The sequence below is a fragment of the Festucalex cinctus genome, chromosome 14 (genome assembly GCF_051991245.1).
Source record: "Festucalex cinctus isolate MCC-2025b chromosome 14, RoL_Fcin_1.0, whole genome shotgun sequence".
In the NCBI taxonomy this organism is placed as follows: Eukaryota; Metazoa; Chordata; class Actinopteri; order Syngnathiformes; family Syngnathidae; genus Festucalex; species Festucalex cinctus.
Window position 1 is genome coordinate 4,718,009 of NC_135424.1, and position 19,164 is coordinate 4,737,172.

General features: G+C 45.1%; 2 protein-coding genes across 10 annotated transcripts in view; one reads left to right on the forward strand and one right to left on the reverse strand.

Annotated features, from left to right (window-relative positions):
* Window positions 1–19,164, forward strand: part of LOC144001413 (methylated-DNA--protein-cysteine methyltransferase-like) — a 131,218-nt gene that overhangs the window by 28,215 nt on the left and 83,839 nt on the right. The gene's annotated exons all lie outside the window — the stretch shown is intronic.
* Window positions 5,628–19,164, reverse strand: part of LOC144001409 (transcription factor COE3) — a 105,998-nt gene continuing 92,461 nt past the window's right edge. For 3 of the 7 annotated variants that reach the window (XM_077495686.1, XM_077495688.1, XM_077495687.1), the window contains 6 exons: window positions 15,926–16,014; window positions 9,759–9,824; window positions 9,389–9,560; window positions 8,865–9,050; window positions 7,409–7,576; window positions 5,628–6,381 (listed from right to left, as the gene is read on the reverse strand). In XM_077495686.1, the coding sequence (XP_077351812.1) occupies window positions 6,350–6,381; window positions 7,409–7,576; window positions 8,865–9,050; window positions 9,389–9,560; window positions 9,759–9,824; window positions 15,926–16,014 (713 nt within the window). In that variant the 3' untranslated portion in view covers window positions 5,628–6,349. Of the gene's footprint in view, window positions 6,382–7,408; window positions 7,689–8,864; window positions 9,051–9,388; window positions 9,561–9,758; window positions 9,825–15,925; window positions 16,015–19,164 lie in introns of those variants that run through there. The other 4 variants (XM_077495691.1, XM_077495690.1, XM_077495689.1 and 1 more) reach the window with 2 other exon arrangements.

The following is a 19,164-nucleotide window of genomic DNA, read 5'->3' on the forward strand; positions in this document are numbered from 1 at the left end:
CAGAAATCATTCCAGAGATGTTTTTTGAAAGCGCTCTGTGATGTGAAGGCGTAGATGGAAGCCGATACGCGCACTTGCCAAGACTAATTAATCCATACACTAAATTAGGAATATAAATTGTGGTCCCGATTTAACAAGGTCAGTTTTAACTTCTCACTTTACACTTTATTTAACTGTGCAAGAGGGGGTGGGGGGGGGTGGGGAGGGGGGGGATGGCGAAAAGACGCCCTATCAATGTGTTTCCCTTATTATGATTGACGATTGATGATTAAGTCCTCCAGCTGACACACACCAGCAAAGCCGGTGAGTTGGAATTGGATGTGACACATACACAGTTCTGCGTGTTAGGTAATTCGTTGACGAGGGGCCAAATTCATTTATGGAACAGCGGTATTGGCAGGCGTGGACACTCTCTGCAAAAACAACGATAATCACAGAGGTTTGGCGCGGCGTGACAAGGACTCTTCAGGGAAAGGCCCTTACACGCCGCTTTGTTGGCCGAGACGTGGGGGGAAAACATCCGCCGCTGTTCCTAAAATGAGAGTGACTCAGAGCGGGAACACGCTCGCTGCAAGGTGTGCGTGATGTTTTCAAGATGGAATGTGGAATAGAAGAGCTGGGACGGAAAGTATTGTACGTACATTTAAAAAAAAAAAAAAAAAAAAAAGTCAGTTGGAGGAATAAAACACAAGGGGGGGAGCCAGTTAATCTGCTTCCGCATTCCCCATTTTTCCTGCTAATGAGCCTTATTGACAATCAAACAGAAGCTGTCATCCCCCAGGATGCAACACTCCCATCCCCAGCCTGTTTGTCATAGTGTCCTGGCAATCAGAGGCGCCTGCAAGACCAGGCTGGCAGTTAGCGCTTCTCACAGCGGCGCTGCCTGAAAATGGCACACTTCCTGTAGAGTTGCAGCTGCCACCTCTGCTACTTCCATTACTTTCTATAGCATGCAGATGTTGTATCAACATTCCCTGCCAAGGGGACTGCAATAACTGCGAGATTCATGCCATGTTTCAGAGGCACGTCAATTTCTCAAGTGGCACAATTAAAGAGGGAAACGCAGCACCGGCTTTCTCACAGCCGCTCAAATCGGAAAAGAGCTTTTTCACTTTTTTTTTTTTTCACTTTTTTTGCGCTTCATATGGGTTCAGAAATACACCTAATTTTTACTGCCCTTTTCCTGTGCGGAGCGGTTCTGTGCGCCTTTGTGCGGCGGACCTGTCGTGACCCACAGCGGATATGGAAATGGGGCGAAGGTTTTATGGGCCAAACGGATTGGACACAGTCGAGCTCAGGGGGCATGAATATTGGATGTTATTTCTGCTCCCTTTTTATGTAATCCATTGCCAATACATTATTAATAGATGATATCATATCCAGAAGTACTGGACAAAGCACTACAGAGGGCCACTATGAAAGGAGCACTATTCTATATGGTGAGACCGAGGCAGTTATTTTATCGCCGCGCCCCGACGCTACCCCGGCCGGGCAACATTTAGGGAGTCGTTTTGGGGACGTGGTGACGTTCGTAAAGGGAAAATAGGTTGAACTGCCGAGGCTAAATCTCGCGTTTGTGGATTTGGAATTCACTGCAGCATTAATGAAGTATCAAATGACACCCAAATTCAAGTTTAATGGCTCTTCCAACGCACCGGGATACTTTGCTCATCCTTTCTTGACTTGCGCCGAGTGAAGTGGAAATCTTTGTACGGATCTAGTTTTCGCTGCGAAGCTCGCGTCCCGCCGTGTCGCTGTAGCAGGGGAGCGGCGTATTATCAGACGTTCCCATTCACACACAGACTATTTAAAAAAAAAGGGGAAAAAAGGGTCAAAGCCTTTGTTTTGATGTGGAATTGTTCAAAAAAGGTCAGCCCTCTTTATGTCGTCTCAAAGTTGTGATCCCAGGTTGTGCAGTCAAAGCACTTGCATCCCACTACAGTATCTAAACTCCCACTCCCCCCCCCCCCCCCCCTCACTTGCCCTCGCTCAGCATTTAACAGCCAATCCCTAAAAAGACCTCCTCAGCACTGCCCACCCAGCGGCCAAGATAAACTATTGTCATGCTATTTTAGTTTGATGGGCCCTTGTCTGGACACGCATTGGCACAAAGGTATGACCACAGCAACATCCATTAAAAAAAAGTCAACCTATAACCTCAACAATAACGCCGACACAGGGAGCGGATGCGTAAGCTAATATTCCCGTTTTAAGGTCAGCTGGAATTGTTTTTCCTCCTGGGAAAGTGCAGATTGATAAAGCGCAAACAAAAAGCTCCTTTTCTGAATGCTCGTCCTCCATGGCCCGGCTGAAGGTTTCATTCCTTTATATCACGCAGCCCAATTCCCAGCATGCACGGCCATTGTGGCTCTTTTTGCCGGCGCTCTCCATTGACCGGCCCATTGTCCGGCCGCCCTTTTGTGCGCGCGCTATCACCCGAGCGCAATCTTTCACCTGAACAGCCCCGCCGATGGTCACCTAAAGCGGCCGAGTCACCCGTGGAGACGCCGCGATTAACCCGGCCTCTAATGAAGAAATATTTATTGTCGTGGATCGGCTCCACTAAATCTACTGGCGGGCTGGATAATAACGTGGCTGCAGATGTGTTCACTATTTCTGCACAGAGTTCTAATACTATTTTTTTTATTATTATTATTTTACCTCCCCTTCTTTTTAAATATAACAATCCACGAGCAAATGTTTGAAGCGTGGCCCTCGGCAAGTCTAGTTAAGATCGATATTGCTTTCAATATTTCTCTCCTTTGACAGATAAGCACTACTGAGGCGAGCCTTGATAAGAGTGGCGGCAAACGTACGGACGCGGCGGGCCGCGCTCCCTTTTGATTGCGTGACCCCTTCACCTTTCGCCGGCGCGGGGAGGGAGGCGGCCGCACGCTACGGCGGGGAAAGGGGGGTCTGTCAGGCTCTGGTTATGGGGCATTATTGACCCGGGATTTATAAATATTTAATGCACACATTAAGATCATGGCGGAGGGTGGCCATTAGAGTTCTCCAATAAAGAGGCTCTCAGAATGATTGAGTGGCGTGGCCGAGCTGGCCGGACACACGGAGGAAACCTGCTGAGACGATGGAGTGCACCTCCAGCCTGCCTGCGAGCGCTTAAAATTGGCAACAACTGAGCAAACATGTCATTTTTGATTGTACTTTCACCCTCACAACTTGTCTTTTTTTTTTTTTTTTTTTTTTAAACCTCCTCCCTCCTCCTTTTTCTGCTCAGCTGGCTATTGTTCCCGCCATGGCAGTTTGTGCCAGGGTTTAATTTACAGCCACGCTCCGGCTAAATGTACAGTTTGCGCATTTTCCTGCCCGAGCAAGATTTTTTTTTGTTTTTGTCATGAATAATAGAGACAGCGGTAAGCAAGGCGATAGATCCGACGCTGTATCCGAAACAGATAATGCAATGTCAGGACGCTATTGTTATCAGACACTTTGGATTATCGAGGGAATGATTTGAGGCTAGCAGGCGATCGCGGCTGAAAATTAAATTGCTCTTTTGAGGGCGTCTGTCCCTTTTTTTTTTTTTTTTTTTTTTTGCGCTATCAGCACCCCCACCCCCCCCCCCCCCCCAACCCCAGACTATCTGCACGGCAGCAGCGTCCGCACACACCGTTTGACATAATAAGCTGCGATATGCTGATTGGCACTCAGGTTGCCGGCGCTTAATTGTGCATTAAAAGGAGAGGTGGCCGAGGACAATGTTGCCTTGATGGGAAATTGACATTTTGTGACCTGCTTCTCGCTGCGCGTTAGGACGCCAGATAAGATGCACTCTTGTTTTTAGGGAGATCCCCCCACCACCCCCCACCAACACCACCACACACACATACACTCCTAAACACACTTCTCCTTCTGTTTGACCCACTTGATGAGTATAGATTTCACAGTGCCCCCTCCTTTCAGCTCGCAAACTATAAGGGGTTCAAAACGATACCAGCTCTTATAGACAAAGGATAACCTTGCTCTTTCAATGTATTGATTCTTTATTAACTAGGTGGCTTAATGCAATGAAATGAGGGATTTGAATGAGCCCCATTTGGGGTGCTTTGAATACGCAGCCGCTGCTGTTTATGAATGACTACAATGAGGCTTTGAAGCAGCAGCAGGAGGATCTCACAATGTCAAAGCGACAAGAGTGGGAGTAAGAGCAGGTTTTTTTTGTTTTTTGTTTTTTTGGCGGCGGCGGTGACACGTTTCCACATAACACGACATCATCTCAGCTGTATGCCTCGTCTTCCTGGTGGTCCGTTTGAGTGCTTTGCTCACACTCAAGAAGTCCACAGCGTTGGGCAAAGTGTGTGTGGGTTGTTTTTTTTTTTTTCTTTTGATTTTACTGCAAAGTTTTAATAAAACATCATGTTTCCATTCCAAATGTTGACATTTTTAATGTTTCTCCCCTGTAAACACGTGTAAGCTATGTGGCAGAGTAAAGTGGTGAGTAAAAATGACTTCTTTACATTCTACAAAACAGAAAAATAATACAACCACAAATGGAGCCTGTGATTTTTTGTTGTTGTTTTTTTTGTTTTGTTTTGTTTTTGTTTTTTGTTTTTTTTTTATCTCCAAGGTTGTCCCTCATGCACATTAGTCTCTATTGGATCTTAACAACTATCATATGGGTCACAAACAATTTATTTGACAATACAACCAACAAAGTTTTCTCCAAAATGGTCTGTATAGATAATTTAAAATCAATATAAAAATAAACAATGAAGTTTGACTTCCCCTTTAAAAAACAAAAAAACAAAAACAAAAACAAATGGACAAGAGAGTCTCGACGGAGTAACACAAGTTTTGGAGAATACACATGAAATATATGCACATTGCATTTCATCAAATACAAAAAAATAAAATAAAAGAAATGAAGGCAACATTTCTTGGCTGAATTATCTGTGCTGCATCACTATATTAAGGGCAATGACGATTAATACATACATAATGAAAAGCAATATACAAAATTTCAGAGATAAATACATTATTTATAGTTGATATGTTACAAAATTTCCCTCAGTGAGCGCAAGTGTGTGTTGGAACAGAAATATGACAATGAACTACTTTACGCCTACATTCTCAATGGATTTGCTTTTTTAACTTTTTTTTTTTTTGACATTTTTTTTTGTGTGTTGATCTAAAAGAACATGAAAAAGACAGATGTATAAATATTTAGCACAAGTTTGGCAATATCACAATAGTCTACTTTTTTTTTTTTTTTTTTTTTAAACCACATATAAAACACATAAGGGAGTTGGAGCTATAGAAGGGAGAGACTGCTCCTCATCAACAAGAAACAGACTTCACAGTAGCCTAGGAATGCATTAATATACAGTGCTAGCAAAAAAGTTGAAAAACATGGCAAAACACACTTGCTTAAAAGGAAGCTCTAGACATGGAAGTACATCATATTCATCAACAGAGCAGTGTTTTGTACACATCAGTGTGCTTGTTGAGTCGGAGGATTATTTTATTTTTTTAACCATTTGAAGATGATTTTTTTTTTCTAGCTACAATAAATTACAAAATTTAAGTTAAAATGCAGGAATGAAACATGGTACAACTTCAACCGCCCGGCCCCGCCCCTATTTAACCCCACCCTCCCTTGTCATTTCAGGATCGATTAACTACATTATATATCTCTTATAATTTCCAGTTGAAACTGTCTTGGCCCCTGTGTGTGTGTGTGTGTGTGTCATATTTTTTATTTTTTTTGTTCCTCACATTTAAAAATACAAAAAAAGTCACATTATAAAGACGCACAACTCTTGTGTGTGGATCTATTAAAAGAGAGTCGGAACAAGAAGAAAAAAGAAAAGAAAAAAACAATTTTCTGAGGCAAACAAGTTCATTGGCAAATGTACTGTACATCAGTGTTTTGAACTGTACAACGGGGAGTCCACAGAGTCCCTTCCAGTATTGAACGTTGTGTGGTCGGTCGGACGGATCCAAGGCCGAAGCGCAAGCCGACAGGTATACAAAATAAACCCTTCATCATCCCGTGTCCTCGTCGAGGGTGATCGAATGAGTGGGCGGGAAAACAAACAAAACAGAACCAAAAAAGTCCCACAGAAAAAAAAAAAAAAATGCTTCCTCGTGAGATCCTTTTTCTTCTGCGGGGTTGTTAAAAGTCATTTTGAAAAGATTATTTTTTTTTTTTGCCCCCTCCATCTTTAAAAAGAGAACAAGCAGTCGACTATACATGGCACAACAGCTTTTTTTTTTTCTTTTTTTTTGTTGTTGTTGTTGTTGTGTGCCAAAGGGGGTGTTGGAGGGGAGGGATTTGGGGGCGTGTCCTGTGAAAGTGGTAGACTGGTGCTTGAGATGACGAAAAGTGCATTTACATTGGTGGGACGACGAGGCCGGACATGGCTGAGAAAAAGAGGAAAGAGGCGATTAGTCAATCAGGCTTTAAATAGTAGCTGGAAATAAATGCAATGAAATAGTGCATCTACGTGTGTGTATGTGTGTGTGTATGAAGGGGTGCGTGCGTGCGTGCGTATGCGTGTATGTCCGCCGTTCCTGCGAGTGTTTGCCTGCAGCTGCGCGCCCTCCTAGTGGGCGAGACTTTGTTAAGCTCCCTCCTGCTCTGACATTTTCTGCCCCCCCCACCAACCCCCCCAGCACGCCGGCCTTGCTTACGTGTGATATTTCCACTCGGGCGTCGGGGCAAAGGCAAACAGCGGCCGACGCTCCGGGGAGGTGAAGACCAACTGGCGCGGTCACTTCCCACAATCCAGCGCTCGTCAGACCGCCCTCGTCCCCAACCTCGCGTCGTCTCCGAGAAAGATTTAGCCGCGATCAAAAGGTAGCTTGGGCGATTTGTAGCGAGACCATCTGCTCGGGGCGTCATTAGCGACCGCACCTCACCCGGAGAGTTTATACATGCGCCACTTTTCGCACGTTTTAACAATTAGGCGACTACTGAACTGCCGGGAATGATATATTATTATATTGCTGGGAGTGTATTTGTAGAGTCATGCTTGGAATGCTTTTAAGTTTGCCAGCGCAGATGATGGCGAGGCATTGCTCATTAATTTCTGCACAACATGTATTAATAAGTATGAACGTGTTGCGAGATGAACTTTAATTTCCCACTTCATTAAGCCCAATGTTATTAATCTTGGGGCGCGCACGCGACGGCTTTGCTTGTTTTCAAACCAATCACGTCGGTGGTGACGCGCGCGCTCACAAAACCTAATAAACATAATTACCGAAAACAATTCTGGCGAGCGTCTTCGTCGTCGGCGGGGATCATCCTTACCGAAGGGCAGCGAGGGGTCCGTGTCGTGTAGGATGAGTCAGATGTGTGCGTGCGTGTGTGTGCGTGTATGCACATGTGCGTGATGTGTAAATTGGCCTGTCAAAATGCATATATGTGTAATGATTAATCCCTCACCAAACCGGACAGAGGCCTGAGCAGCAGTATCTGACCAGTAGTCCGTAGGGAAAGGATGAGGGGGTGAGGGGGGCTCACCTTGCAGTCCGTTGCCGTTGGCGCTGGTGCAGGAGGGGGGTGGGGAGGCCTGGGGTCGGACCACAGGGGCGAAGGCGCTCTTTTGTTTAACTGCGGAGACGACAGGGAGGGAGAGGGCAGGAGGGCGGGTGAGAGTGAGAACGTGCTGTGAGTAGTGCTTAGAGAGGGAGAGGGCAGTTGAGGTAAGGCTGGGGTAGTGTTACTTTGGGGTCGGGTCAGGGAGGTGGGAGGGGTTAGAAAATCAGTACTTACAGGCTCCTACTTTCCTCAAATTGTCCGGCAGAACAAATTTGAAATACCCGTGCGAAATATAAATTGATTGCCCAAGACTGAATCAAACTTACCTTGTGACTATAGTTGAATTGAGTCATTGAAATTAATACATCATTTGCTAGCAAACTAAGTGAAAAACAAAAATACAAAAATACAGAAGCTTGTTCTTCAACAGCACACAAAGTTTCATGGAAAGTAGAAAGGCCGATGTTTTTTTTTTTCATCGCCGATAACCGATATTTAGAGCCGAAAATAATTTTCACTGAAAGGGAAAATACAAAAAATAAATAAATAAACCTCCAACTCTTACATTTTTTAAATATATGTCTATTGAACAACTTTTAATATTTGCAAAATATGGTTTTGTTTTGTTTCATCTTCCTCAATTGACATCTTTGTTTTAAAATTCCAAGTTCAGGATCTCTCAGGGCCATTAGCATGTCTTAAAAAGTTAAATAAAAACTGAAACAAGTACATAGTTTCCCAAAATTTTTATTTTTTTTACTTACCTTAGTTTTAATTTCAAACAAAAACAAATCGTGCAGAGAATTCCCAGGGTCAGCAGCATCTCTTATAAAGTTAACAGAAAATTGAAATTAATATTTCTCTGAAGTTAACACAGTTTTAACTTCTATTATCGGCTATATGACTCTTCAAAAAGGCCAATATTCGCCAAAAAGCTGAATATCGGCGCCGACAATCGGTCTGTCTGAGTGTAAAGTCTCTTTTGTGTAATCCTAACAACATCATTTAGCCACTTAATTATGCGGCAACTATGGATTAGCAGTTGAAGAATGCGACTTGTGGCTGAAAGTCGCCAAATATTCTGATACTGAACACGCCGTTGAACGACCCGACAGCGAACGCTACCAACCGTCCAATTTCGGCCATTGCATATCACGCTGAAATCAATAAAAAAGCGTCTTAATCTTAACTATGCGCGTTCCGAGAAGCACTTGGAGCGAGCCACGGAAGGGGCGGTAATACATTCACAGTAGCGGCAGCGTTCTAACCCTGTCGCCAATGATTCATTGAGGCGAAAACGAATGTGGGAACTGGAATTCAATCAGCGGCGCTTTAGTGCGACGGTGGCAAGCTTACTCACTTCCATATGGGGAGTTGGCAGAGGATCCGTTGAGGAACCCCGGGGAGCTTGGCACTCCCAGGTTCATGCCGGCGTTGCCGTAGCCATTCATGCTGTTGCTGACGGTGTTGTAGCTCGACTGTTGTGGGGTGCTGCTGGAGATGTAGCCCCGGGGGGACACGCTGCTGGTGTTCCGGCTGTAGCCCACTGCATAACGAGGATGAGACGGGCGGGGGTAGAAAAAAAGGATTTGTTCGTTGTGCTTTTAGCAGTGAAATTTACAGCCGCAATCAAATACATATATTTTTTTTTTATATCGGCTCATACTGCAGATGGCGCTTTAATAAGAACAGAGGTTTGGACTTAATTGGGGCCTTTAACAGCCTATATTGTCCCGGAGTCGGAGCAGTTATTCAAAAATGTGGATTTCTATCCGTTTTATCTTTTTAATGAGAAAAAGTAGCCGGCGTTTCTCTGCCGGAGACCCTTGCGGAAACCTGCCACCGACCACGCGTTTGGGAGCCACCGAGCAGCCCATCACATACCTTGGTCGTTCCCTTGTGACTCAGACACGTTGACGGCGAGCTGGCTGCTGAAAGAGTTAACTCCCATCATGCCGTGGGAGGCTGTGTTGGCGAGAGAGGGGATCTGGTTGTGGTTGCGGGGAACGCTGTACAGGGCCTCGGCGATGTCAGCTGCCCTCTTCAGAATGATCTCCTGAGATGCGCGGGGAGAGAAGGCAAAGGTTTTTGAGTTTCCTTTTTTAAAGCGGCGCCACCGCTTTGATGCCTGCCGCGCAGGCTATATGCTCGAGCTCGCATCTGGCGCCAAGATATAGTGGTGCGAAAATCCCCTATGGTGATGCCCTCGGTAAATTCCTCATGTATTTACGTACGCGACTGTGCGGATACTGACCTGATTGTTGTGGGGCATCCCGTACAGGGCCTCCACGAGGTCGGCCGCCCTCTTCAGTAACACCTCCTGATGAAGGGGGAGAGCAAAACGCTAAAGAGTCCATACAGTAATGAAGAGCATCGGAAACATTACACAGCGGGCGGCGTTGGGTTTTCCTGGCCGGGCAAAAAAATGAGGAGCGGTGCTGTTTTAAGAGGCGGCGCACCTTCATTTACACACCACTTTACTCCTCCCATGCATGCAGAGCGGTGAATAATGTTCCCTATCTTAATTAAACCGGCATAGTCCTTTAAAAACAACACCTCACGCCTGATTCCGGGCTTCCAGAGTTCAGCGCCGAGGCCCCTCTCCTCAGAACAATAAAGTGAATTAGCTCTGGGTTAATCTAGTTCTGTTGTAATGACATTAAGGAATTTTTCAATTAACCTCTTTGACTGGCTGCTGCAAAGGACTTCGCAAATGACTTCCCATCCGGCAGGAGCTGGGTGCTGGTGCCTTGGGGACACGGATGCTCAGGATGTGGTCTTATCCATGTCTGCACGCTTGCCCCCGCTTGACAATGCGGATTAGCTGTGTTGCTTTGGCTCTTAACACCGAGAACGAGTTGGCCCCGGATCCCGTCGGCCCCGCGCCGTTCGGGGCTGCGGGCTAGGTTGGCGGGGTTTGGCCCGCTTGTCGTGTCTTTATCTTCCCTTTGAATTTGCCACTTACAATTAAATCCCTCTCAAGCGAGCAGACTGCTCTCTTTGCTTTTATAATACGGGAGGCAATATGCTGCGAGCAAACCCTCTTGTCCTGTTTCGAGTGCATTCAAGTCGCCGCCCGCGTTGCCCAAAAAAAAACAAAAAACAAAAAACGCTCGCTTGTTGTCACCTGCTGTAAAGCGGAGATTTGTTGACCGGGCTCTTAGAACCCCGCTTAAAAGCAATGCAAATCTGTCAGCAGAAACATCTCAGATGGCGCTTGTTTTCTTCCCACATTCACTGTGTTTTCTTTTGCGGGCCTCGGTAATTTGTCTGAAGTGTTCCATCACTTGGCAATAGCGGTTGCGGGATTAAGACGGCAGCTGCCGTAAATGAATGTAAACACAGCCACGGCGCCTTCAAACGCCGGCCTCCCAACGCCTTGGCCTGCGTTCCGCCAGCCGCCGCGTATGTAGCGCGCCGCCGCCGCCGTGTTTACGGCGCCTTTCATCCTGAGGAGCACATCTCGCGCAGCCCCTTGATTTATCAAGATGAATCACTGTAGAAGCCACTTCCAGCGTATGCCGTGCTTTCTTATAGAAACATATCGCTTAATCCAGCCCAAGTTAGCGGATGGGTGGTTCTTAGAATGGGCATTTACCTCTGAAATTGGTGTGTATGCTCAACGTTGCATGCATCTAGTTTGCATACAAATAAAGAATTACGCTTGTCGTGAGGCAGGTAGGCTAAATGAGAGGACCAGCTGTCTTGATGTGTTCTCATCAGGCAGAACAGATTTCTCGCGCGCTCGCCGAGCGAGATAAAGTGGCTTTCCTTCTCTTTTTGTCTGCAGTTAATAATTACCAATAATCTATTCTATCATATTTCAAGCTCTCCTACATGGCTCTCAATTTTAAGCAACAATTAAAGCAATTAAGAGCGTCTCGTACGCAAGCCATGTTTCATTCCCTGTAAAAACGTCCTCCCGCTCCTTGTCCATATGGCACTTTGCAGCAGTGACATAAGGACAGCTTGGGAGAGGGGGAGAAGAGAAAAAAAAAGAAAAAAAAGAGGAGGAGAGGAAACGATATTGCCTCTCATCCTTAATCTGTCGTTTACCGCGTGGTGTCTTAACTAACCGAGCCGACTGGCAGGGCTATGCTTAAGTGGCAGCCCAGTCATATCCGAGGATGATGAGAAGTGCCGCACCCAATCAAGGACGAAGTTTGTTGTCTTCCGACGAGACGCCTTCATGCGGATCAGCTCACGCTGTGAATACGATTAGCGCGGAATAGTGTTCCGGGGGCATTTCCATGTAAATCTGAATGCTACTCCAGAATAAGTGTAATTGGCTTTCATGTCATGGAGACATATCAGAACACGCCATGCTAAATTGAAACAATTAAAGGCCTCAAATGATTCCTTTTGTTCGCTGACAAACGCGTGACCGATTTCCGCTGTTCCTCGCCTCGCTTTGCATAAAAGGTCTCGTGTTCAACAACTGTTTAAATGGCTCGCATGACGGATCGCCCCAAGATTTCGACGCCGCCGCGTCCCGTCCCGTTCGTCTGGCGGACGGCGAGTCATAACGAATGACGCGATGTCATAAAACAAGCGTGGAAAAGAGCCCGAATGTGATGATTCTTGCAGCAGTAGATTAACATGGATGTTGTATTTATATTATCGCAGTTAATAAAAGAGGGCCTAGGTTATGTAGCTTGGAGTGCTAATGCCATTATAAAACTGTAAGGCAATTACTCTGTTAGCTCTAGCCCGAGGTAATGAATGCATTTAGAAGCATAGGGCCATTAGATGAAGGTACTTCAAAGAGCACAGGAAGAGAGATTCATTTAAATACATGGGTAATTGCTTGACATGAGCACATTTGTAATATTTTCTCCTGGCGGATTAGGCGAGGAATTGGAAAAGAATGGGCTTATGCTCATTTTGGGGGGGGGGGAAGTAAAGAATCCAAAGCAATCAGCTTAATAATAAAACAATATTGAGTTTCCACGTTTAATTTCATAATGAATCTAATTTGTTACAGAAGAGAGAAATTGAGTGTGATATAATGTGATATCCAGTCTATTTGTCCATTACTGCCAGAGGGCACAAAATGGTATTATAAATTGTCTTTTTTATATTATGAACAGAAAATTGTTTTATAACAAGATCTTAAAAAGGGGGGTGAATTCCAAAGTCTCTCTTCACTTAACGCAATGCCCGCAAACCAATCTCCTTTCTCATCACTTGACTGCTCACACTTATTACTTTCATATTCACCCTGGACTTTTGCATTGAATTTTTATATCTGCACTCCTCCCACAGGGTCAGACTGTCATCTACGATGTTGTCTTAGAATTACGAGGTAAACTTCAATCAGAGGCAGACCCCCCCACCCACCTCGCACCACCACCACCACTCACCCGCCATATTTTTTATTTTTTTTTACTCTGTGTAGCAACAATATTAGCGTGCATCCCTCGCTATCCATGAGCACTCCCATATTGGCTTTCTGTCTCCTTACAATTACCACGTGTCTTACTGGTCCCAGGGAGAAGGCTGGTGGAAATCAATAGCGCAGTAATATTATCAACTGGAGGGTGAAGTCATGGGCGGGTTGGGGGGGGTTTCAGGGCGCGGCGGTGAGTGGGCTGGGTGTCGATTTGCCTTTCTGCTAATGCACACCCTGCGTCCTCCAGCTTTATCTCCTTTTTTTTTTATAGAGTTCCCCCCCACCTCACCTGCAACCAGTAATGGCCGCTCTCTATATGCCGTTTGTGTTCTCATTCCAAATGTACATGCGAGCACCCGGCAGCCGCCGCCGGCTCTTTTATTGGGAATGTGCTTTTGACCCCCAGCGTTGACCCTCGGATGGCAAGCTTAACAATGACGAATCACTTGGTGGGATCATTTACATGCCCCCTGAACCCCATATTTGGGTCCATTAGAGAGCAAATCAAATATTTATGTTGTTTATTGGAAGTGCAGGGTTTCATCTCACTCTGTGATTGTTTCATGCAAAGGCTGGGAGACCGCGCTATATTAAGTATACACGCGCCCAGGAAACTAATCTCGGGTCCGGTGTCAAGAGCTGTCTCACTGCCAACAACACTTTGTATTCATGGAAAGAAGTCTGCTTTCTCCATAATAAAGCTGTGTTTAACAACGTGCCTGTCTTTTCGCAAAGACACTGTGACTTTATAGAATAGAAATAGTGCACCCGCATTGACCAGCAACGCCCGCCCGGTTAAAGAAAGTGGATATTAAAGGTGCTCGAGCTTATGGTCAGGCTTTACTAGCTAAAATTAGAGTCACATTTCATGTCAAGGTGTTGTGTCCCGTCTCCGCGGGGACCGAGTCTAATTGAAACACTTCATATAGCCGCCGAGCAAAGGGGCTAGCTTGCGATGCTCTACTTCTCCGCATTGCCTCGGTCAAACGTCTTTAGCGACCACACGCTCTGGTCTTTTATTAAATTGGCCGTTGGACGTTAATGATATTGCTGTGTTGCATGCTGGGATTTAATAGATAAGGTCTTCAAAGGTTTTACAGTGTTATTAAAACTCGAAGGTGGCCGCCGCTTTACTACGCTACTTTGAATGGACTAATCAGTCATGTTATTGCGCTTGACACATCTGGAACGTCAGTCACCCAAATGGTTACCGGCATGGTAGCAATTAGTGACAGCGCACAGATAGATTTTATCAATAGGAAATGGAAGGAGTGAGAGAATCAAAGACAGTCACAAAAAAAAAAAGTGTCAAAGAATCAAAGAGTTTTGTCTCAGCGGGAGAATGATCTTCCTGTTCCAGCGCCGCGGCGTCAATATCGCGACCGGTTTATGTGCCGCACAAGAGCGTCTCAGACTTGACGCGGCTTTCAACTGCTTCGCCCGGGTTCAAAAGAAAACAATAAGAAAGCCAAAGCATAATAACACGCGGTCTTTGTCTATTAGCGGCAGTAAGACGAGGGGGTTTACGGCACAGGGTTCTGTAAACAAAAGATTAAACCAAATCGAGCTGCAGAAAATGAAAGGAAAACATGAGCGGGGTAATGAGGGCGCAGACGTCGTTTCTGACCAGATTACCATCTCCACAGACTACTGGAGAGGAAAACGCCTGATTGAGCTATTTTACCGCACAGAGAGTTTACGCCTCTCTCCTCACACTAAACCAATGCAATTACCACGCTGGCTAGTGGCTAAGCCACATATGTGAGGCAAAGCTGTTCCTTTTTAAAGCACTGTGTGTTGGTGCTAATGTTGCTTTGTTTAATTCTCGCCTTCATCAAGTCATCGTAACGTGCTTGTTCGAGGACAGTGGAATAGGACTGAAACGAATCATCAAGTAATTCAAGTACCTCGGTTCATAAAAATGCTCTGCATTTTTTTTCTGCCTCGGATACTCGCCTTATTTACATGTACACTGTCAGGAAGCAACTTCAAAATTAACCTTACATAATATTCAGAGATCAATACCTTGGAATGCTTTTATTTTGAAGATGTTCCCGACAGCGTGTCACGGCGTAACGGCTGACTTGACTCGTCGTACAGAATGTGTTTGGCGTGTTCATTTTGCAGTAACAAACTGTTGCCGCCGACATCAACAACACAAGTTTGTCCTAAAATCAAAATTCAATCGGCAATTATCGCTACAAAAAAAGAATTACGCTGACATTGTCCTGTTGATTTGTTGACTGTTGACGGAGTTTAGCGGCTGCTAACAGCGCTAGCGGCTAACAGCGCTAATAGCGCTACTGGATTACTTTTCAAAGGCAGTTGAATAGACATAAATGACTCTGCATATTTTGGTAGACAGCCTAACTAACAGTTGCCATTTCTGACTGATCACTTTCTAACAAACCCGGCTTTCTCAAATGTGTTGGTTTAGTCGGCAAAATTGCCACTGTGGTTCTGACGTCACTTCACCCCATAGACCGAAATCTATGGGAGACATTTGTCTAAATTGTCACAAATGTTTCTAGAGATGAAAATAGTGTGCTGATAAGCTTAGTTAAAGTATATATATATGTGTGTATGTGTGTGTGTGTATTCTCAAACCAAGCAAAAAATAAATATATGTTTATTTTTATCAGAATACCTGAATTTTCTAGGGATGGGCAGTATATCAAAAAAATATCTATCACGATATTGGCCCATGCAATATGCATATCGAAAAGACATGCAATAATTTTCATATGGAATTTTGACCAATCAGACACAAACTTAAATATGCATCACCATCCAATAGTTGAACATCATCTATGGCAATTACAATTAATTAACTAAGAATACATTGAATTTGCTTATTTTACCACATGAAAAACATGTTATTCTTTTATTTGACAACAAAATATCGCAAAAATATCAATATTGCGATATTCAACAACTATATCGCATATCACATGTTTTTCCAATATCGTGCAGCTTCAATTTTCAGAAGACCAACATATCCAACATCTGCAGCCCTACAGTGAACTAACCTTTGGTAACCTTTCCGGGTCGCCGGGGTGTCTGGGGATGACCTTCTGCAGCCTCTGGAAACCGTAGTCGATGGTGGGCTCGTTGAGGGCTGCACGAGAGGGGAGATGAGCGTTACAAGCAGTCTTGTTTTGGGGGTTTCACGCAGACAGGAAGAAAGTAATTGAGCAATCTGTTAGCGTTTACAGTACAAAAGTCATTTCGGAATGGCTAATTTCGACAAAAACCTCGGGGGTGTCAAATCGTTTCATGAAAAAAAAAAAAAACGCGGCGGCTCCGTGGGTGGCGATGGAAAATGACACAGTTACTTGTGACACTCGTGTCACAGTGTTATTCCATTAACAGCTGTGATGACCTACATCAGTGCCGGGATCCTTGCGAGGGACCCCCCCCCCTTTTTTTTTCGTTTTTTTTTAAATCTACTGTGGAATATTGACTACAGCTAAACTACAGAGCGGGTCTCTTTTAATCTAACAGAGCTTTAATAATCTGTGAAAGGCTGTCCACACATTGATCTAGTGTAAGCCGCTGTCATCTCACACTTCGCCACCGACTGTACCGCAACGGAGCGCCCGTGAAATACGGCGGCGGATCCCACGGAGCCATCAATCTTTCCCCACCCCTCAAATAGTAATCTGGAGCATGAGGCATATTGGGCGATGAATCAGGGGCACAAAGTAAATGAATCATAACCAAGACTTTGGTGAGAGCGGGACCGCTTTATGTCTGACAGTCCTAATGGGTAATTGAAGGCTTCCTCACAGCGCCGCCTTGCTTCTAAACAATCATGTGTACACTCGTAGGCAGGACCGGGTGCGGGGGAGGCGGGGCAGGGAGGGAGGAGAGCAGTGCAAAGGGGGAAGGAATGACTTAATAGAGAACATCACTTCTCAATGTAGATATCATTTTCAGGAGAGTAACTCCGCCGAGCAAGGCGCTTCATAAATCAATGGCTTTCTATGGAGACTAATAAGAAGTGCCTGCCTCTATTCATTGTTCAGCCTGTAATTTGGCCCATCACTCATTACTCAGCATGTAATTTCGGCATTAACACCGTACAGCTCGCTGAACCCGCTCCACACCACAGAAAAGGGAACACACGCCAAATATGGAGTCACAGTAGGAACATTTATTGCTCTTGCTTCCTTTTGCCCCCACCTTCATCTAAATACACAACACACACATACACTCTTCTTCACTGTACCTTTGTGCTCCACTTGTGCACATAAGCCCGGCTACGGTAATTGCCAGCTCGAGCGTGATCAAATGCAGCAATTATGTGTTCAAGCGTGGCCGATGCAGGGTGCTAATCGATAGCAAGGATGCGGCGTCGCCCGCGAGTACAGTAATATGCGGCCTCGTTTTGCCAGCTCACCTGAGTAACATACGCGGCTGGAAATCTAATTTGGCAGCTCATCATGCGTACCCAACGCGACAAAAGGCCCCCGTCTCACCAAGTGGACAAACGCCACCTTCCCCTTAATAAAGGATTGATCGGTGGTATTGATCGTACATGACAAGGCAGCGGCGAGGAATTTGCCCCCCTTCCCTTTGTTATTTCCAACCTCATTCTTATCTATGCCCTGGCGCGCGCACGTGCACCTGCCCGGGAGTGTGCGAGCGAGCGAGCGCGCATCCGCGGCCCCCGCCAGACCCCGCCGCTCAGTGTGATGTAAATTGTGTATGTGTAAAAAGCACTCCATAATCAGGCCATCCATCATCAGAGGCTGTCAGTGGGCGCTCTCAGGGTGATACATCACGCTCTCCTGTCCTCCGCCTCAGCTGGGGCCTGCTCCAGCCGCCAGGCATGCTGGGAACACAGCCGGGAACGGCGCGAGAGCTCGGCTGGGAGAGCCGCTCGGTGTTGATGTGCCTTTGCCAATGATAATGATGCCCAAATGGCGGCGGAAAAGACTGGCGAGTCGTGCGATTGGGAGGATAGGGTATCCTTAAAAGAATGCGTCGAGGCTTAAGTGCTCACATGTGTGAATGAAAACCCGGTTTGGGCGCGGCGACGACGTGACGCTCTCTCATCTATCATGGAGATGATCTTTTGTAACAACCCCGGCGTAATGAAATTGGTGACACGGACCGCCATCTGCTATTGATTTCATGCAAATGCTTGTGACAGCTGATGGAGACTTGCATTAGCGCTAAACGGCGCTGTCAGTTGATGAGTTGACAGTTTTGTAGTCGCGGCATGTACGCCGGCGCAGACAGACACAGACAATGTCAATAATCCCGTAAGAGCCGCTGATGATATATACTGAGCACTTATATGCAGCCGGGGAAATAAATGCCGTACCTGCATTGTTCGTACCGCAGCACCACAGATTTTTGTCCTCCCTACAAAGATTTTCTTTCATCCTGATTTCTCCAGAATGATTGTGGGCTTTACTTTTGAATGCCACACACATTGACAGCATCCCCCTTCCTCCTCAAATAGGACTCGCTCTTCCTTCGTCTGTCTCTTTCACTTGAGTTTTTGGATAGTTTTCCATGCAGGACTCCAGGGAAATTTTACGACCAGTTTTCGTGAATCTTTTGTGGAGGGGGCAGGTTGAAATTTGGGGATGGGTCCAAGACTGATGTCAAACCAAGCTGTCAACAGATCCTTCAAAAGTCTTCAGTTAGATGTTGCAAAGTTAAGGCCTTAATTTTTCTTAAAAAATTGTACTTAATCCTTAAATTTACTTTCAAGGTGGAAACCTCCTATATTCTATACTGTCAAAAATACAACTTGTATTTCTTGGGCTAAAATAGTAATTGGAACAACTTTAAAATATAAATGGTTGACATTAATGGCAATAACGTTAGAAAAATAAAGGCACATTATTTGATCCAAAAAATCTAATTTGCTGAGTTGTTTTAAGTTGGTGAACAATACAAGTAAAAAAACAGTTCTGTAGACTCTTCTCTGTTGTGAAATGCCATAAAACCAATTTTCACTTTTTTTTTTAATTGAAGTTTGTTGCCTTTAAATGTTGAGTTCGCCCTTTTTATTTGTATTTTTTTACCGTGAAGCCTATGGTTTTGGAAAAAAAAAATTGAATCAATATTTAATTTACCATAGCTGCATGTATAGAAGATAGATTTAGTTGGACTTTTAATGAGCAAGCTGCAGTCACATCAAATATAATCACAATATTTCTTCAAATACTGTATTGAGCCCATATGAACGCTCCAATTTGTCGCAATAAAACGTGAATGAGAGGGTCTTAAATTTGATCAAAGGGGCCTT